Source organism: Melanerpes formicivorus, unplaced genomic scaffold (assembly GCF_026170545.1).
Source record: "Melanerpes formicivorus ecotype bairdi unplaced genomic scaffold, bMelFor1.0.p_v2 SCAF_5, whole genome shotgun sequence".
In the NCBI taxonomy this organism is placed as follows: domain Eukaryota; kingdom Metazoa; phylum Chordata; class Aves; order Piciformes; family Picidae; genus Melanerpes; species Melanerpes formicivorus.
Genome location: NW_027142357.1, coordinates 33,220,019 through 33,241,716, shown reverse-complemented (window position 1 = coordinate 33,241,716; position 21,698 = coordinate 33,220,019). Strand labels below are relative to the sequence as shown.

General features: G+C 40.6%; 1 protein-coding gene across 1 annotated transcript in view; it reads right to left on the bottom strand.

Moving 5' to 3' along the window:
- Positions 1–19,542, bottom strand: part of CCDC93 (coiled-coil domain containing 93) — a 45,757-nt gene extending 26,215 nt beyond the window's left edge. The window contains exons 1-9 of the mRNA XM_068139086.1: positions 19,371–19,542; positions 18,088–18,201; positions 16,095–16,189; positions 13,655–13,766; positions 9,546–9,644; positions 8,335–8,391; positions 5,217–5,317; positions 1,805–1,844; positions 341–433 (exon numbers count right to left, since the gene is read on the bottom strand). Coding sequence (XP_067995187.1) covers positions 341–433; positions 1,805–1,844; positions 5,217–5,317; positions 8,335–8,391; positions 9,546–9,644; positions 13,655–13,766; positions 16,095–16,189; positions 18,088–18,201; positions 19,371–19,412 — 753 coding nt within the window. The 5' untranslated portion in view covers positions 19,413–19,542. The remainder of the gene's footprint in view (positions 1–340; positions 434–1,804; positions 1,845–5,216; positions 5,318–8,334; positions 8,392–9,545; positions 9,645–13,654; positions 13,767–16,094; positions 16,190–18,087; positions 18,202–19,370) is intronic.
- Between the last annotated feature and the right edge of the window lie 2,156 nt (positions 19,543–21,698).

Sequence of the window (21,698 nt, the reverse complement as noted above, 5' to 3'; positions counted from 1 at the left end):
AATGGGACAGTAAGTCAATGAAAACTAAAGAGGAGGTGGTTGAAGTTAACCAAATTTAAGGAATATTAGTTGTAACAGTACAGATTCACTCAGAGTATTCAGCTCCCACTGTCAAATGAAAAGTGACCTTTTAAAAATGCTCAGATACCAAATAAATTCAACTTACGGTTTTGGAATCATCAAGAAACATTTAAATTTGTGCATCAGTTTCAAGTTTCATATTCTCCTGTGGGAAGCTAAGCATGGAAATTTGCCTTCCTGCAGAGAATGACTGGGCAGTGATAACTGCTGGTCTCCCCCCAAGTTAGTAACATCTATGCCTACTATGTATGTGGCACACCTCTTCAGCAGCCTGAAGGTCATCTTCATCGCAAGGCTCAGCTTTCCCTGCTCCTGCAAGCCCTGGAGGTAGCACAATTTTTTTATCTTCAGCCTTTTAAAGAAAATTAAGAAAGTATTATATCTAGTTCTAGTATTCTGAAGTATAAGAAAAACAGCAAGAAGAAAATTGGAATATAGATGTTCTGTTTATATGACTACTTCTCAGCTCCTCACACTCCAGCGTATACCAACTGAAGTGTAAGCCTCTGTCACTGCACATTTCCAGACATTTCAGTGTCTCTGGCTTGTTATGAAAACATCTAGGGCAAGGATACCTTACTCCACAGCCTTCTGAGAACTATCTATCAACCTCACAAGACAATTAGCTACCTCAGAATATGATGTCTGCTATACAGGAGAGAGATGAACTATTTTTTTAGATGCATAATTTTTTATAACTGAATATTGGTATAACAAATGCATAATATGAGTATTAAATTGCCTAGTTCAGTCCCACAACTAGTATCATTAAATTAATGACAACTGGTGGCACATGGACTCAGTTTGTAGGTCATTCTACTGCACCACTAACTTCAGAATTTAATCTTCCACTTCTGCCTAACTGGAGGCTCAATTCAAACACCTGATACACAATATTCCAAAGCCAGTTATATTTTTAAAGACACAAGATGAACTCTGCAGTCCAGCAGTTACTTTGAGGAAAAAAAGAGGTAGTAACAGGAAACACCTCCATTTATAACATTTAAATGCTAAATTTGTATGTGGAACATTGAGATAATGAAGGAGGACAACTTTAACACACTCAGTGTATTGCCAGGCCCTTGACATGCTTAATGCATTTCTTCATTATTGTTCTCTGTAATGAAAACTTGTAGCCAAAGTAATATCTCCACTGAAATTATAAAGCTGCAAGTACTGCGTCAAGGACATTTTATGAGCCCACAACCACCAAAAGCCCAGCAAGGATGCTACTTTGCAAGAGGCCCTAAGATTTATTTATACTATGGCATCATGTTTCTCTATTCAATTAAATAACCTGTTATGTCATAAATGCCTACAAAATTTCTTACCAGAAAGAAAAGAAAAAGGAAAGGAAAAAGCCTTTATTGAGCACATCAAGTGAAACTTCGTTAAAAGATACTCATAAAGTAGACAGGCTACATAGCTACCTCACACTAAAAACCAGAACATGCCAGCCCCCTCTCTTCTAAGCAAAAAACATTTGCAAGATGAGATCTTTTGAGTACAGATAAATGGAACCTTTTAAAAGAGGGTTTTGCATCTTTCATGGCATGCTGATTTTTAGTTCCAGTCAGCCATTTTCAAGAGATGGTTACAATAGAAGTTACAGCTGTTTATTCTGCTGTATTCCTTTAAGATCTTACAGTAAACAACACTTCAATAAAACCAATCCAATTCTTCCCACAACATAGTTAAAATTAGTATGTAAGTTTTTTTTTACCTGTTCTGCTTTTCCTGCTTGTCTGCTAAATCCATATCTCCTAAAAACCCAAAACATCACATGAAAGAAATACATTGTGGTTTACAACTTTCACAAACCCATTAAGCTACTATCAGTTTTCAACAGGAAGAATGCACTAAAATGTGACCCCTTCAACCAAACCAAGAGCCAGGGTGAGGTTAGTTTTGGAATGCTTCAAATAATCTAAGTAAGCAGGTACTGCAGCACATTTACAGAATAATTTCAGTTCCATCTAATCCTTCCATCATGATCTGCAAATTTAGACTGTTGATAAAATATTGCCATGTAAAGCTTACAAAAGCACAAAGTGATGCTCTTTCCATTTGGAAGTTAACCTTGAGATATTAACTATACACTACTGAATTCTGGAAGGGTCCCAGGTAATTGCCTCTACTCCCAAAAGAACGCTCATGCTCTGTGTGCTTTGATGAATCTGCAATTTCCTCTTGAAGCATGGTGTTCAGAGCTTTAAATCAACTTATTTTACATCTCTGTTTGGGGCTTTTTTTGAGGGAGAGGGAAAACTAACATTACTTTGGAAACACACTATTTTGGAAATACTGTCTTAAAAGGAAAAAAACAGGTACAAAGACATTTTGATGCATGCAATTATCTTCAGTAAGCACTAAACTCAACATGTACAAAGATATGAAAATTTGTGATGGTCCTGATTGACCAACAGCTACAACTGTTTAATTCCTTAACACTGCAGAAGCAGGACTGTTTATAAGCACTTTATGGCTGAAAGTCAAGTGATCCGCAGCAGCAATATCAACTATCACCAGTTCCCTCTTTATTCAACACTCCCACTTACTAGGGAAAACTCAGTCACATTTTTCTACAGCTTAACTCCAAGCTTTGAAGAGTTTCCCAACATTAAGTTTCTTCTGCATTTTAAAGCTAAGCAATACAAAGAACATGACAGAGCACTACCTTTCTCCCTCATTCGTTTTCATGTTTTTACATTAAACTTATGTCTGTTTTTCCAGCAGAAATGACCCTTACTTAAGTCTCAACTGTTTCACAGCACCTGTTTCACAGCTCTGTCCAGCCTGATCTAGTGTGGGGTGTCCCTGCCCATGGCAGGAGGGTTGGAACTAGATGATCCTTGTGGTCCCTTCCAACCCTGACTGATACTATGATACTACCTACAGCTAAAATGAATCTTGAGGATTTATAGAAAACATCTTTTAGTTATTTAAATTTTTAAGCTGTATAATGATTTCAAGTTTTGCCTTTCCCTCCCCCCCCCCCCCACTTAAAGTGTAAAACTACTCTAGAAAGCTAATCCTCCTGACACTGGCACCAACTTGCAAAAGGAATTTTCACTGAGGAGAGAGCAACTGGACTCTATAATGGGGGATGTAAATGAAGCCTAAATCATAGAATCAATAAGGTTGGAAGACACCTCAAAGATCATCAAGCCCACCCTGTCACCCAACACCTCATGACTACTAAACCATGTCACCAAGTGCCACATCCAATCCCCTCTTGAACACCTCCAGGGATAAAAATCCTTACAAGCATTAGAAAAACAGTAAGAACCACAGAATGTGTGAATGCTAACTGTGCTTATATATGTTAAGCAGCTAATTTTATTAACATATATTAACATCTATAGAAGAGGCGCTGCATTTCCTGGTAGCTCTCTGTGTTTTGAATAGATTAAACTTGTTAGAGCAGTCAGTCATCTTAGACTTTTAAATCACCTTGCTGTACTTCAGATAACTGCACTGGTGATGGAAGGAAGGGAAAAGTTCCACTGTTAAACATTTGTATATAACATTTATGCAATGACAGAACACCTCTGCTGAGGAACAAGACACCCAGGTGTCTCTCAAGTTTCATGCCACTAGGAACACACATAGGACTTCACCACACTTCACTGGAAAATAAAATGTTAATTTGTCCACACTGCCTTCACAGAGCACCACCATGAATGAAAAAGGAAGATTGTAAGCAGGTTGCTGATTTCAATTGTGCATCAAGAGAACACAATCTCAAGCTGCGCCAGGGGATGTTTAGGCTCCAGGTGAGGAGAAAGTTCCTCACAGAGAGAGTTGTTAGTGATTGGAATGGGCTTTCCAGGGAGGTGGTGGAGTCACCATCACTGGAAGTGCTCAAGAGGGGATTGGACGTGGCAGTATGTGCCATGGTCTAGTAGTCATGAGGTGTTCGGTGACAGGTTGGACTTGATGATCTTTGAGGTCTTTTCCAACCTTCTTGATTCTATGAAATGCACAAAAATAACCCCAAACCAAACTAAAAATGTATGGCTTTAGGGGGAGAAGAAGCAACAAAAGATAAAAAACAAATTAAAATGCCATTTGCACTCATTAAGCACTAAGAGCTCAGACAGCAGACAAGTTGTACACAGCACTAAACTATGAAAAGAAAATAAGCTCTGTAACATTAAATTGGAGAGCTCTCAGTTAAACAGAGGGACTTCCAAAGGTCATCAAAAAGTGCAAATCTGTTAACTACATATAGAAGTCTCAGAAAGTAAGAAGATGAAGCACTAAACCATGATTCAATCTGCGGATGAAGAAATCACATTAGACCGTCAACTTGAGCTCCTTCCCTCTCCCCCTCCCCCCTTTCTGAGAATACTTGCAAATAGACAATACTGATGGACAGACACTATCTAGAAGCATTATGAATATCAGCCACTATCATGAAGTAAATAACATCAGTGTTAAATAACTACAAGCTACTAGCAGTGTGAAGTCAGAACTTTGGCTGATTGCTCACACATAAATAGAATAGAATTAACCAGGTTGGAAAAGACCTTTGAGATCATCAAGTCCAACCTATCACCCAACACCACCTAAGCAACTAAACCATGGCATCAAGTGCCTCATCAACTCTCTATTCTTAAACACCTCAGTGATGGCAATTCCACCACCTCCCTGGGCAGCCCATTCCAATGGCCAATCACTCCTTCTATGAAGAACTTCTTCCTAACATCCAGCCTAAACCTCCCCTGGCACATCTTGAGACTGCATCCTCTTGTTCTGGTGCTTGTTGCCTGGGAGAAGAGACCAACCCCCACCTGGCTACAACCTCCCTTCAGGTAGTTGTAGACAGCAATAAAGTCTCCTCTGAGCCTCCTCTTCTCCAGGCTAAGCAACCCCAGCTCCCTCAGCCTCTCCTTACAGAGCTTGTGCTCCAAACCCCTCACAAGCTTTGTTGTCCTTCTCTGGACACGTTCCAGGCCCCCAAGAATTTACAGGATAAGCAAACATAATTTGAAACCCAACAGGAGCAAATCTGGAAGAGTTTGATTCTCAAGTGGCATTAGAAAATAACATCTCACAATTGAATTTTTATACAGAATGCTTCTAAACACACACAATGCAACCCCCCCAGACAATTAAATGAAGCTTTTCACCTGCCATATTCCAGAAGTGTAGAATGAACTTTTGATTCCTCATCTAACAGCTCTTCAGCTCCCTTCTGGCGTTTGTATTTTCTCTGGGGTTTGTAAACCTCCTGTAAGACAGTGAATGAATTCACAGCTTGTGAAAAAGCTTTCTGAAAAGAAATGATTAATTATTACCTATCTATCCATCTAAGCACACCACTGTGTGCTTTCCAACTCTTTATGCTTGATTTAGTTTATATCTTCCAGGACAATTCTTACCCAAATAAACATCCTTCACTTTCTCTTCTTGCAATTACATGATAAAAATCGTATTGAATTTACTTCTCAATAATTTGCTCTAGGACCTGTCTTTCCAGGTTTAAAGAAAAGTTAAAAATAGGCATTTAAGAACAAACACAATTTCTTCAACCAGCTCCTCCATTACATTTGAAGGAAGAGTCAAAACTAACACAATCCACAATTACTAAAAGTAAATAAATAAAATGAGAAATGATAGCAAATAAATAAATAAAAATAAATAAACCCCTTTAATTAGCTGATAGTCCCAGAATCACAGGATTTTAGGGGTTAGAATGGGGCCTCCAGAGATCAAGTCTAATTCCCCTGCCAAAGCAGGATCACTGGGTTTCAAATGCCTCCAGAGGAGGAGACCCCACAACCTCTCTGGGCAGCCTGCTCCACGCTAAAGAACATAGGTTTTTTTAAACAAACAAAACCCCAAAACAAACAAACCAACCCCCATAAACCCCCCCCCCCCAAAAAAAAAAAAAACCCAAACAAACAGAAATTAAAGCAAAGCCTGGGCTTTCCACATATACACATAACTTCAGAAAGTCCTATTCACATGGGATAAAAGATTCAACAAAAGAAGCTGCAAAGACTCTAAAAGAAAATGCAAAAGGAAAATTACTTGTGGCTTGATCTGACTTTTTGTACAACACAAACTATTATTTTCTACAAGCAATTCCTGCACCATAACATTGCTGAAACAGCTTTCAATCTTTTTCAGAGACATGCAATCCCACAGCAGAGATTTTGAACAAGTGCAAATAGACAGCATTCCCTGGCAAGTTTCTCCTGAACTTGTCTGTTACCCTCTGCAATTTTTACTTCATTTTTTTAATCTCAATTTCTGTCATCTTTGTTTCCAGCTATTAAGTCATGCTACATTTTTGACTGTCACATCAAAAAGCTTTATATGATTAAGAATTTCCCACAAAATGTACTTTCACACCTACAGAAAAGCAACCTAAGGAAAAAAATTATAGCTTTTATGATGTCATTCCTGTGCTATATAAAGTGTAGGCATCATACCATAAACATTTGTCTTGGCATCAGATAAATGAGTAGTTGAACAAAGCCACTGCAAGATAATCTCAATTCACTCAATAGACACCTTTCAGCAGCATTAGTTCTTATACCAATAGCCATTACTGATATTTAATATTCCCTTTTCTAACCTTTAGAACTGATCATAGCCATAAATCTCACTGTATTGTCCCCCTGAGAAGAGAAGGGTAGGTCCTTAGACCACAGCTATAATAATGAATTCAGACAACAGCCTAATCTTTCACACTTGCTGGCCCTCTTTTAGGAAAGTGGATTTCTCCTCCAACTCCAATGCATCATCATTTAAAGGTGACCTGCAAAAGACCTTTCATCTAACAGCCACGTTCACCTTCTTCCAGTTCCTTTGAACAGATAGTAAAGCTTGAGCACTTTCTGCCCTGAAAAATCACTGTGTGTTCTTCTAGACCACACTGATGCCTTGATGCTGTAAGAGATCTCATGAACTAATCTTTTGTTAAGAAGATCTGGCACCAGCTTGTAGAAGATATAATTCAGAGAAAGCTCATATAGTTAAGGAAGAGAAGTTTGTCTAATGATAGGCTAGGCAAGGATAAACAAATGTCAAAGTTTTATCTGCTATGAAGATGCACTCAAAAACTAGAGATCTGTGATCCAGAGAAGACAGAATACACCTTCATGAACCCTGCAGATAGATCCAAACTGGGCAGAGCAGCCAGCATCCTCAAAGGCACCTGGCACAACTAATGTTTTTCTACAAACATACACTGCAATTCAACCACATAAATTAGGCCCAGTAGCATTCAGGGTATTAACATGGAAAAACAACTACCTACAAAACATGACAAAAGAGTAAGATGACTTCTCTGCTACATTATGCAATAGGCATACACCCTGTTACACTGGCATTTCATCCATGGATGAAGAATTCTGTCCGGCCAGAACTACTTGAAATAGCAGTGATTTTCTCAGAGAGTGGTGTTTCACCTTGGAAGTGTTCCATTGAAAACATACCTAGATTTCCCATCCCTTTTCAAATACTCATCTATGAATTTATCAAGATGGTCAAAACCCAAAAAACAACACCCAAAAAACAACCACCCAAGCAGCAGCAAACTGTCAGGGTTAGAAACAATCAAGTGAGAACCCTAAGCAAACAGGGAAATTAGAGAAAAAGCAAGGACAGAAACTCAAAGCATCTGAATTCAGTTATGAGACAGTGATATATCCCATGCATTTTATCTGTCACTCTTGGCAGCATTCTTTGAATGCTTTGAACGAGCTTTGAAGAAAATATAAGCAAACAGTTTATCCAAGAGTTAAAACATCTGCATCTGAAGAGGGAGAAGGCAAACTTTCCCAACCAACAATAGCCACTTGAAAAAACACTTCTGAAGTGGGGTGTGCATTTTCATTGCTAAGTAAAAAAGTTCTGAAATGCAGATATTTAAATTGAGGAGATCAGCACCGTTTTGAGTAATTTCAAGACAAGCAGTCAAACCGCTGATAGCTTCAGTCTCTGAGACAGCTGCAAGCTACCTCGTGGCTTTTGTTTGATAGAGAGGAATTGCACACTCTCTGTGCAGGCAGTTGATACGATTTACCTGCTTATACAGTGCACACCTACAAGATTTTCAGTTTGATATGTTGGCATTTGACACGTGATCTAAAAACAAAGCCCTGTGCGTAACTTGATTGGGACCCTCTGACGAGAAAGCCCAGGACTGGCTGCATTAAGCAGAATTCACCACCAGCAGCAATTTTTTTCATCACTAAAACCACCTGCTCTTTGATCATAAATATCTAACATACTTACATAGATGTCAGTAACAGTTTTGATAGCCTTCTCTTTTCTTTGCATAAATTCTTCATCCTGCAAGACATTAACAGAGGTGATTAAAAATACCAGGAATGGAAATGAAATCTCAACCATTATAGTTAATATAGCAAACAAAGTTGTCAAATAGTTTCTGAGGTGCTCAATTATTCAGTGCAATGTGGTGACTTAATGTAACATAGACATATTTACTTCTCTCATAAGACAGGCAGGAAGATCTTTATGACTGTATCTAGATGAGCAATCTCTCTGCTCTCTGCTCAAACAGTATCCCTAGTTATACAGCATTACCAGCATACTGATTCTCATTTAGCTAAATCAGCTTCTCCACGTAACTCTGTGTGGTTTAGAACAGATGTCAGGCAAAGCAGCTCCAGTCACATGGTTGCCTGGATCTGCCACACAAAACTCTATAGGCACTCCAGAAGTGAGGTACTTGCCAAGCCAGACCAACAAAGAACTACAGAATAGAATAGAATAGACCAGACCAGGTTGGAAAAGATCTTCAAGATCATCAAGTCCAACCTATCACTCAAGACCATCTAATCAACTAAACCATGGCACCAAGCACCTCATCCAGTCTCTTCCTAAACACCTCCCTGGGCAGCCCATTCCAATGGCCAATCACTCTTTCTAAGAAGAAGTTCTTCCTAACATCCAGCCTAAACCTCCCCTGGTGCAGCTTGAGACTGTGTCCCCTTGTTCTGGTGCTGGTTGCCTGGGAGAAGAGACCAATCCCCTCCTGGCTACAACCTCCCTTCAGGTAGTTGTAGAAAGCAATAAGGTCTCCTCTGAGCCTCCTCTTCTCCAGGCTAAGCAACCCCAGCTCCCTCAGCCTCTCCTCACAGGGCTTGTGCTCCAAACCCCTCACAAGCTTTGTTGCCCCTCTCTGGACATGTTCCAGCAATTCAACATCTTTCCTAAACTGAGGGACCCAGAAACATTGCAGAAAAAACAAGGCTCCTCTTAAGCTAAGTTAACCAATACCTATGAAGTCTCTGTCATAATAATGTTTCAATTTTTTTCCCCTGGATGAATTTGCACATGGATTCCATTAGGATTCATTGAACAAAATGATAGCCATGCAAAAACAACTATGATACCCTGTGCAGATTTCACAGCTGTGAAGCTAGTACTGCACCTGAGCATTGGACACTTTCTAGCAGAAACAAGAAGCAGCTTGATCTTACCTCCGGTAGCCTATGAGTTTTCTGAAACTGTGATATAGAGTAGGAACGGATATAGTCTCCCATTTCTTCCCTTGTTTCTATTGCACGTTTCACCAGCCACTGGGGAAGGGAAAAAGAAAAGGGTTGTAAAGTTTTATCAGTGGAAAGGGAAGGAATAACAACAGAAAATTTGTAACTACTGCACAGTTGTTTTTAATACATGATCAAAGGTGTAAGCACCCTGTCAGTACATGAGCAAGAACATTTATTTGTAAACATGGTAACTCAGGGATGTACTTCTAAGAAATGATTCAGCATTAGCTACTTCAGAAACTTCTTTGTGCTAAAAGCTCAGTAGAGCACTCAGATAATGCATAAGCTAAGAAACCATGTGGCTTTTGCTATAATCAAAGTTTTAGAAATAAAACCCCAAGTATTCTTCATCCTCTTGACCTACACTGAATGAGATACATCTCAATGAGTCATACTGCTCACACTACAGTGGGATTTAATAGTCCAAAGGAGATAAAACAGTCTTCCCTTAAAAGAGTCTTGGAGTAGAGCCTGGTGGCCCAAAAATCCATTTTTCTCAATGTTATTTGTAAATAATATACTGCAAAATTATTTTGTTGTATAATTTCCCCTTTATTTAGGTTGCACTATAGCTCCTTATATACCAATTCCTTTTACATTCTAATTAGTTTCTTATAGTAAGTATGGAAAGAAAATCTGATTGTAAATTTCACCTACTAGGAATTCTTAGTTGAAAAAAATTCCTTTATAAACAAAAACATATGAAATCTTTACAAGCATAGGGAAATTTCAATGGAATCCTGCCATATAAATTTCTGTACTTCAACTACTGGTATCTTCAATAAAACCATTCCAGAGAGGAAAATTAAGAGCATCTGTGGAATAAAACTGGATGTGGGCCACTTTAAACATATTCAATTTGCATCTTTAAGAAGGAATAAAAAGTAATTTAAAAAGTACTTCTGCCACCTTCAAAGAAACCCAACCCTAAAGTGTCCTCCCAAAAATCTAAGTTGCATAAACCCTACATCCTAGCAGAAGAAATGTACTACTTAGGCTAAAAAACAAAACCCAAAATATATGGATAGTGTTCATTTGTGATTATTTGTTAAACATTAATAACATTGTTATCAAAATACAGAATAATATATAATACAGAAAAATAGACAGCAGTAGGTCACAAAGCAAAGGAATATTCATTTTCTGGCTTTTTGTTTTCAGCTATACAATGGAACTGCCAGCACACCTCACAACTCACCAGGCCAAGAGCTGAGCTGCATGAGCTTGCAAAATACACATCCTAGTCCACATTCAAAAACCTCAAAACTCTGCTGTACACTAAAAGCTGTCAGCTTTGTCGTACTTGTACATCAAATCCCTCAAGCTGTAGGAAGCATTGGAGGTACATCACCTATAAAAAACTGCAATCATAGTCTCCATTTACAGAGGTTCATCCCCCTCTACTCTGAAAAAGCCCATGGCAGCATACTTTAAAACAAATGCATTGTCCAGGTGGTTTTTACACAGCCTGTGAGTTATGGCATGGTCATCCTTCTACAAAGCAAGTTTGAACTGTTCACAGCACCCATCTCTGTCAGTCTGAGTGGGAAGAGATAGGCTGGAGGCCTGCTGGAATTTGAAGCAATTCAAAGTTGAATAGAAATTGTTCTGGGCTCTCAGTGCCATGATCCAACAATGTCCATTATACTCTCACAGAAGACACCACTTGAAACATGACCTCTTCTCATTAAAATTAAGCTGTATCCCAAGTAGAAGCCATTAGAACTGGCAATTATGGTAACAACCATACATTGGTTGTATGTATTTATATCAATTTTTCCTATCATAGATCGCTTATTGCTTTCAAAAACTATAGTTCCACTGTGAAAAAACAGATCTGCAAGGCTATGAAGTGTTGAAGAAGAACCACATGCTCATATAAGAAGAAAAGGCTTCTTTTGACATTTATAAGCCCACACAAAAAGCCACAAAAGATTGAAGTACAGTTTAAGCAACACTGGAGAAGATAAATCTTGCGGGCTGTTGACAGCCTGTGCAGGAGGTCACATAAAAGATCAGATCAATCTCACAATCCATGTTTGAGCCAGCAACTGTTCTCTGTGTTACAACCATGAACCCCTGGAAAGTGAGGGGATGATGATGACAAGGAGAGAAATGAAAATGCAGACTATTATGAAGCACATCTCAACACAAGAGTGTGTGCATACTCTTTGAACATAAGCAGAACTTAAGAGGAAGAACAGCATCATTCATGCACACTGGAATAATTGTCAGGCTTTTTATTACTATTTTAACATTTTTTTTACAGTTCTGCTACCATCTATGGCAGAGAGCCAAATCAATCTCACTTCTTCCTATAGGGAAGGATTCATCTAAATTCCTCATGTCACGTTCACTGGACTAGCCTGCACAGTGCCAGTCCTATTGGGACACATACCAGGTGGAGAAAAGAGCTTCTGGATCATTTGGGGATTTATTTGAGATTCCCAGATAGCAAGTGGAATCTCAAGTTTAACAGAGTGTTGAGGAAAATATCATTATCAGCCTGTTACAGCTCTTGCATGCTAGTTTTCAGAACACAGTAAACTGTGGACACCAACAAAAGGGTTTTTTGAAAGCCTATCTCAAGATAAAATTATGAATCAGTATTTGGAGCAGGTAGACTTTCACAGGGACCTGACAGAAAGCCACAATTTCTAAAAACAAATCCTCTACATACAAAAAACTAAGCTCACCAAGAAATATTTCTTCATCAAATATGGATTAAATATACCACCTACTGGCCAGCTACTAATACTAATCACTGCTCCCAGAGAAATCTAGAAGCAAGTTTTCTCCCTGCTTAGAATTAATGTTTATTCTTTCCAGAGGTAATATACCAAATCAGGATTCTGGATAAAGCAGGTCAAAGAAATAAAATACTTAGTGCTATAGCTTTTACAGCAGGAATAATAGTTCATATTCTCACTGTAGAAGAGGAATTATTTTGCCTGAACGAGAAGTCCCCTATTTGACAAATGTAATCATTCATTGTCATTATTATCATCATCAAGTGAACAGGGCAGAAAATTAACCTGGGCTGGGATTTCTTTTTTTTTTCCTGGTAGGAAAATACAAGTTTAGAATTAAAAACCTCACATTAAGATGATACATCCTTTCCACATAGGCACCATCAGCACAGCTTGAAAGCTGTGTAACAGTAGCACACACCACAACTTTTTGTGGGGACTGCAGTTTATCTTCTTCAGGAGCCTCCTACCATAGGATAATGAGAAGAAATTTTTTCCCCATTTCTTACAAACAGCAATTTAGAGTAAAGTCTTACTTGCTGAATTCTTTCATAAGCAAAAGGCAAGGAGATGTTTCATGAAAAGGCATCTTGCTTAACAGCCTATTTTCCCTATTTATCCAGGTAACATTTCTGTGTGTAGTTGAACGAAAAATAAACAAACCTGATAACGACATGCCAAGGATTCTTAAGATACCACACAGAAGTGGAACACATCACATGCTAGCTTAAACCTTAATCAAATGGAGAACTATGAGCATGCACATGGTCAGTGAGAGGCGCTCAAGGAAAGACACAGTATTAGGTTCACATGTCAGAGCCATTTATTTTTCCATCCATACGGTTATGAAGTGATATAAATGAAGGACAAACTATGCTTAAAGATATAACCTCAACTGGCTTTCACCTTATTCATATCTGCAGAACTTACTCTATAAGCTTAAACATCAACTGTAAGATATTTGCTCTGTTTCCTAGTCTGGCAAAGTACATTAGCAGATTCAAAAACGAGCTTGAACTTTAGTTTCTTTAAGTAGTGATTCCACAAAGGCAGAATCCAACTTCATTCAAAAGAATTTAAAGAGGGGTTTTGGTGTTTTCACGAAACAGGATCAAACAATACTTAAAAATTGTATCATCCAAAACACCACTAAACTCTTTAAAAGCATTCATTTAAACAACTTCTCCGTGATTATTCATCCCAAAGTTAAATAAATATTGGTTAAAATTTGAATGCAAGTTCCATGGCCTTTTGCAGCAGAGAGTCAACAAATCACAAAAGGATTACCTGTACAACAGGAAATATATGAATGAAATCCAGTCCCTGGATCTGATGTGGCTCCAAACGATGAGGGCACTTCATTTTGGGTAACACTGACACAATTTTTTCAGTTAAGGCACTATTATAAAACAACAAAAACACACATGTGTATGTATGCCATGATTTTGTTTTGTAAATTACAAATTATTTTTGCAAAAAACAGTTAGCAGGTTCCCTCTAGTGGCTTCCACTGTATACAGCTTTCACAAACTAACTTTTACATATATATATATATGTGTGTGTGTGTATACATATGTAAAGTTATAATAAGTAAAAGATATGCCCTCCATGTCCTGAATCAAATTGTTTAAGAGAACTCCCAAAATATATCTTGACATTATCACTGAAACTTTATGAGTTTAAATATGTATTACACCTAAAAGCTAAACAAGTATTACACTTCACATGTTTTTGAAGGTTTTTGAGGTAAGAGCTAGTAAAGGGAAAGGAATACCCTAATGCAAGGGGTTCATCTGCAAGAACATCAACCTGTTTCCTTATTTTAGGGCAAGGTATTTTTTTTGCTGCCAATGCTGTCAAAGCATGCCTTTAAAGCAGGTGTCAGCAGTGAGGATGACCACTACTAGCAAAACTTAAATTGTTTTTCCATGAAAGAAATAAAAACTCAAAAACTGTTCCAGTACTGACCTCGGAGGTACTCAGCGCTGTCTAAATGGACAACAAAAGGGGAGCAGGAGATAGAAGACAGAGGGCAAACTCTGGGAAGAGAGCCTGAAAAGTTACACTTCTTAAGAAGTGAAAACTTGGATGTAATTCTTGTAAGGCAATTTCCACTATGGCACTACAACAATATTCTACAACATGGAAACAGCAGTACGACTCTGCACAGCCAGAGTAAATGCAATATAAAAAAACCCAAGGAAAATGTTATTTACCCAACAGAAGCAAGATCTCTCCTAATATATGCTTTTATGTTCATTTCAACCCAGCAATAACATGACACCATCAAAATGCCTTCAGAATAATACTGAGAAAACACAACTTTACTTTTCCTTCTCTTGAGAACATCACAGAGGCACCGAGCCACCACTAATATAAACATTACATGGACATCAAAACCAGCACATGCCTGTGCAACTCTGAACGCTTCAGAACTACAAATAAATCCTTGCTGCTGTATTAGGAGAGAAGCCTGCTTTTTGTTTTGTCAGTTTTGCACCCAGTCAGCTGGAAAGATAACAGAACACCTTCAGAACAACTTAATTGTTTCCTATCCTGCTACTGCTAAGGGTAACAAAGAAAGCAATTATAAACACTTGGCAATTGCAAAAACTACCAGCACCTTCATTCCTACCCTCTGCTTAATTCTGTGCACTTAACAATATTTTATGTAGTTACTATCTATGACGATTTGAGTGTCTCCAAGTTTAATGGCAATAGCTACAAATTTTTTTAAAAGGCCTTAGTTTGGCTGATGCAAAAATGACTTTCCAGAAAACAGCACAGAAAGATGTTCTTTTGAACTACAGTGAGAAAATAAGTCTCTTCATACAACTGAAACCTGACAGTTTATTCTTCCTCCAAAATGTCATTCTTTAACTGATCCCAGAAATGCATAAAGAAATGCTGTACTTGAGAACATATCCCCTTTCTCAGTACAAAACCAAATATTTACAACCTCCCTAATAAAGGAACTGGCTATCTTATGAGAAAATTCTATGCATAAAAAAAAAGTTATCAAACCAAAATGGTGTCATCAGGTCACTATCAGGAAGGAACTCCCCCTCAGTATGGGGAAGGTAATTTAAAGCATGGCACTGTTGCTGAAACCGTTGTTTGCTGATGCCTACACTTCCAACCCAGATCCACAAAAGGGACTCAAAGATTATTTATAAAGCAGAACTGCAGGCAGAGGACTCAAGGAGGGTCCTCTAATGTTGCACTCTAGTTTCCAGCAGTGTGGTCTTCATCTGCCCTTTGTATTGGCCTCTGTATCATCCCCTTGTGCCAGCACAAGCATGTGTACAGCTGCATATGGAACTGGATCCAGGAACTGATTCACGTTAAAACTATTTTCCTTATTTTTCTTCTTTTTCCAGTAGGTTTTAATCTGGATCAGTTCCCAAACCAGTTCAATGTCAGGCCACATAAATGCTTTCTCTGCTTAGTATGTACAGAAGAACATGGCAGCCCAGGGGGAACTAGCACTGTCTTTTAAAAATGTATTTATTGGGGATTTTTTTACTTTTTGGAGGAAGCTTCTTCCTGGTTTTAGAGGTCGAGAAACCCTGAAAGCAGTGCAACGTTTTGCAAATGAGTGGTCTTGAGAAGCAGGAAACATGGAACTAGAAATCTCTCTTATAAACAAGCAAATATCACCTCTTCTGAGAAAAAAGAACAAAACAAAAACAATTAAATAACCACACTTGCCATTTAATCAACTTACATTTTCTGACCAATAGTAGAGTTTTCCTGAAACAATAAATCAACATCGATATCGAAGTTGCAAGTAGTGATACACCACGTCATGCCGCCCACCACCTAGCAAAGGAGCAACAGCATGGTCAGTTTCATTTTAAGAGGTAAGACCAAACACACCCTAAAGGCTTTGTTTTAGAAACTACAGCTTAGTGTTTTCTCCATCCTTAGTATTATATAGAGTGAAATACACACAGACAGCATTCATATACCAACTTCTATGCACAATACACATAGAGGACACAGTCTCAACCTGTGTTTAGGTTTAGACTGGAGGTTAGAAAGAAGTTCTACACAGAGAGAGTGATTGCCCATTGGAATGGGCTGCCTGGGGAGGTGGTGGAGTCACCATCATTGGAGGTGTGCAAGAGGAGACTCAGTAGGGTGCTTGGTTGCATGGTTTAGTTGATTAGGTGGGTTGGATAATAGATTGGACGTGATAATCTTGAAGGTCTCTTCCAACCTGGTCTATTCTATTCTATTGAAGACACAAACCCCAGCAGTTAGTGACATTCTAAATTCCTCTCTTAGCTTTATGTATCAGTTTTGAAACAGCTGCCAGATTAAAAAAATAAAAGAAACCAACAAATAACAGATGAAACACAACAGTATGTTAAATGTCATGATCTGCAAAACCTGACTGTATCAAAATTTTATCAAGGACCATAATTTTTGTATACATACATTCACCTTTATGTATTCCTTTGCCACTACTGTTCTTTGCTTGTTGACATGTGCAACACTGACTGATAGGCACAGCATCAATATTGCAGTGGAAATCTCCAGCTCTGTAGAAATCTTTCTTTCAGGCCCTATTCCTAGAGATGCTTAGGCAACTTGGGCCATTTCATCAACTTCACATAAACTACATAAATATCTAAAGACAACCTTGCACAAACACATGCAAGATAATGTAAATGTATACAAAGGCAAAGAAGAGACTAAGAAATCAAAAGGTGGAATAACTTACCAACATCATACAGCAGACTAAGATGTTCTGTACAAAGTTTCCCAATGCACTACCCTTCTCACATTCCCCTCTGAAACAGGTGACCAGCATCACTTCTACACTACATCATTTTCCATAGCAATGCTCATTCGAGCAAAGGTTGGGCATTGTCATGAATTGGTAACTTTGCAATCGTATTTGGGCAAGTATAAACCTGATGCATCCATTTCTACACATAAATGCAATGCAACAATATTATAACCTAAGGCAGTCTCCCTCAAAACTGCTTAGCATCTGTGTGCACAGTCTCCCAAGCAGGCTCAGATCACTCATATCAAGGAGTTTGAAGAAACTAAAATTGCTTTGCAAAGTGAGGCTGTGCTATGATCACAGAAAGAGCAGAAAACAGAAGAGCTCATGTCAAGGCTGCTGTAGTTCTATGTTATCAAACCTTGCTTCAGGAATTTCTCACAGAATCAGCCACTAAATATTTCAGAAGTCTCTTTTCAACCTGGACTTTGCTCACTGTCAGCATCACATACTTCCTGTCCAGGACAATGAAAGGTTAACATATATGACATTCTGAAGATACATAAAAACAGCCCCAAAATAATCTCACTGGACTAATTGTTCCATTATTACATAGAGCCCCTCAAGACAAGCATTTCTTCATTTCTAGCTATCTCCAAGTATCAAGTCTTTCCTAGGTATTTTAACTGCAGTTGGAAGAGAGGCAAAATTCCCCATGTATAACTATGCTTTAGGCCCTAACATCCATCAGAAAGCACATCAGCAATAAGCTTGCATCCAACTATCCTCTTTACAGCAGGCCTTGCTGCACAAAGTCATTTTTCAAGACTGAGGAGGTCCTATGTGTTTGAAACCGGGTCACCTGAAGAATAATTTACAGAGGAAAGTCTCATGCATTGCAAGTGTCTTAAAAAACCAAATAAATAAAGAAAATAACTTAGGACTGCTAAGCCAATTAGCAAAAAATATGAAAATATATCACCTTGTCAAAGGGTGATAACCCCTTGATTCTTGCTCGAAAATACCCAGCAGCCACCAAGAGTTCCAAAATTTCAGTCAACTTGATGTTTTGTTCCTCATCTTCTCTTGTTTCAACCTGACAAACAAACAGTGCAGAACTAATTCAGTATTTCTCCTTCATTCTTCACAAAGACACTTCCCAAACTTTATCCTAACGTACTTGACGCATCAGGGAAACCCTTGACTTCCATTAGCAACTTGGCTGTTACTTTGAAAGACATTAAATAAATAGGCAATGCATTTCTACATGGGTTTAACATTATAATTTTTTTCACCCAGTTAAATACTTTAATCTGATTTTATTGTCCAAGCTCCCAGTCCCCCGCTTACCTCCGGCTACACAGATTGCTCCTATTGCCAAAAGACAGTTAATTTAGTCTCCATTTTGCACATTTCTTCCCATTTCAGGGTTCACAAAAATCATACATCTCAATTTAATGCTTCTCTAATTTTTCACAACAGGGGCAGAAATTCACGTGGAACTCCACTGTTGGGTAATGCAATTTTAAACATACTCAAAGTCTGACAGCAACAAAAAGCAAACTCTGACGGGCAGCCTGCACAGCTTCAATGCTCCCAAGCTTTATCAGCACAGCAATCTTGTCAGAGTGCCTTTGTCCCTATGTTACAGGATGAAACCTCACAGTTCCAAGAATAGACATGATTTACTGGAGCCACAGAGCACCCAAAATCCTCAGACCTAGGGAGAGGGACAGCTAATGGGGCTCTGGGTCTCCTCAGAGGCTGCAGGGACCCACTCCCATTCACCCCCTCCCCCGCCCCGCTCTTCTCCCCTGTTCCGCAGCTTTTCACCATCCTCCTCTCCTTCGCAGGGAAACCTGAAAAGCCTCGCAAGCAGAGGGGACGCGGAAACGCAGCGGTGCACAGAAGGTGACCTACACAGGCGCTGCCTGCAGCCCCACAGGGCCTCCCCCAGACCTGGGCGGAGAGGGGCCCGGCTCCTCATACCCGAGACCCCACATCGCGGGGCCGTGGGCTGCCCGCGGGGAAGGGCGCAGGGTCGGGCCCGCGGTACAGTGCTGACCCCAGGGCTCCCGGCACAGCCTCGGCGCGGCGCCTAGGGCTGGTCAGCGCTCAATCCGCGGGGAGACAAGGAGGAGAAGGAGCAAAGGGGAAACCCGGGGAAGCCAGTGCAGTGGGGCTGGAGGAACAGCGGGCGGCCCGCGCCTCGCCAACGCCGCTCCGTTGAGGCGGAGGAGACTGGAAGAGTCGCCGCTACGGTACCTCCTGGGGGGCCTGGTACTCCTGTCCCTTCGGGACGACCATCGCCCTCCGTCTCCGGCAGCCTGCGCCCAGCCGCTCAGCCTGTCACGTCCGCTCCCCCCGCCGCAACGCCCGGACGAAGGGATATTCTCAAGCCGGTGGCTGCCGGGTTCCCCCGCCCCCGCTCAATGGTTCGCCCGTACCCTCCTTGCGTACAAGCTCATCCGGGCCGTGCCATTCACGGCCAAAGGGGTGCGGGGGAAGGAGGGCGGGGGCTGCACGGCTCCCCGGCGGCTCATGTGACTGACTGCATGGAGCGCAACCGCCGGAGCGCTGGCCCGCCCCTTCTCCTCTCGTCCGTGCCCACGGGCGGCGCCGCTGGGGGCCCCTCTGGATGTCCCTCTGGGTGTCCCCGTTCCCAAGGCCGCGCCTGGGCTTCGGGGTGGGCCGCGTAGGCGTCCCCTCTCAGTCTGTCTCCGCCCCGCCTGCAATCGCCGATCCTGGGCATTTCCGCTGTCTTACGCTGGCTCTTGTCCTTCTCTTAATTCTTCTTTTCGGTGTTGCAATGGGCCTTGGGGCCTCTCCCCAGCATGGAGGACAAGCTGCTGAGTGCTCTGTGACCTGAGGGTTGCCTCACAGCTTCTCATGCCACACAGGGCACTGGCACCAGTCATTAGCAGGAAGGTCTCGTTGAACGACCTATACAGCTGAGGGGGGTTTAACAATATTTTCTGTCCTGCAAGCAGGTCCCATTGCTTGGGAACCCTTGCACCTCCTTGATCTGGTGCTGCCCTTTGCACCCTCTTGATCTGGTGCTACCTTGGCCTCCTGGCAGTGGGCACATCTTTGGTGTCTATATGGTGTGCTTTAGCCTAGTGTCCCATCCCACACCGGCACTATGTGACATGATGGCAGCACCTTGGCAAGGGCCAGGGGCTGGAAAACTGCACTCGGGCACCAGTCAAGTTGCCCACACCTTGCTCCACCTCCATCACACTTTGGACTAGTGAATTAAACTACACTGATGCAGAAGGACTTACTGGGTGATAACAACTTGGTAATAATCCACAGATTGGAAGTGGAGTAGCTTTTCTTGTCGATGACGACTTTGGAAATACCTGACAGCAGTCTCTCCAAATCTACCACAGGTGTTCAATTTCTAGGCTCTTCACCATGCACAGAGCATGAAAAAGGGAGGTGGTAGAAGCCCCATCCCTGGAGGTTTTTAAGGCCAGGCTGGATGTGACTCTGAGCAACCTGATCTAGTGTAAGGGGTCCCTGCCCATGGCAGAGGGGTTGAAACTAGATGATCCTTGAGGTCCCTTCCAACCCTGACAATTCTATGATTCTATGAAGCTGTTAGGCTGAGACTAGAGGCGTGTCAGAAGGTGAAGGAACGTGGAAAGCCGTACTGGAGCGTTGTTTCCGTCCATTGGAGGGCAGCAGATCACACGCAAGCCAGTCCATTCAGACTGCTGCCCTGACAGAGCGCTCTAAACAGTAATAGTAAAAGCAAAAAAATATGCCAGTCTGGCTCAGGCTACATATTGGTGCAACCACAGGCCACGTCTTAATTAGAGTTGCAGAAAACTGTTATGCAGCCCCAGAGACTAACATGCTCACTAGAGCAATTCAGGCTTTCTGATTTTTGTCTGCCTTCTCACAGAGGACTCTACAGCTCTGATTTGATTGTCATGGAGAGGAAAACTCCAACCAACCCAGGGACAACAAGAGGAGTTGAAACAGAAGAGTATTAGGAAGGGATGTATGTGACCTTCAGATGCAGCCATCAGCTCAGGTTATAAGGTAACTGCTGATAAGAAATATCATCTTGGAGAAAAGCTTCCTGAACCATGATATGGTCATAAAACTCCTTTTCTAAGAAACATGTTAAAGAAAAAGGATAAATAAAAAGGCAAGGGTATAATAAACTAGGGTCTGAAGTAATAACTGAGTATCAGACCGGGGTGGGATAACTTTACTGTTTCTCTGGCTTTTTAAACCATAGTTAAAGAAAAGGAGGGAGGCAGGGCTTATAAAGTCCTACAGACTTTAAAACTGACATGCAACTGACCTCCCAAATCAGAAAGCTGGCATGAAATTATCCGCTTTCAGAAATATATTAAGTTCCTTTAATTTGCTTTATGTCACTGTGATCATGAGGATTGGAAACATTTCTCTACAGTGAATGCTGGAATTTCCCCTTGCATATGGTTATAAATTTAAAATTAAATGCATGAAACTAATAGTAAAAAAAAGTAACCCTGTTGCAATTGCAACTCAGCTTTGATGAGTTGAACCTCAATAAAATACTCTGCAAAGGCATTGCTTCCCAATGCCTAATTGTGA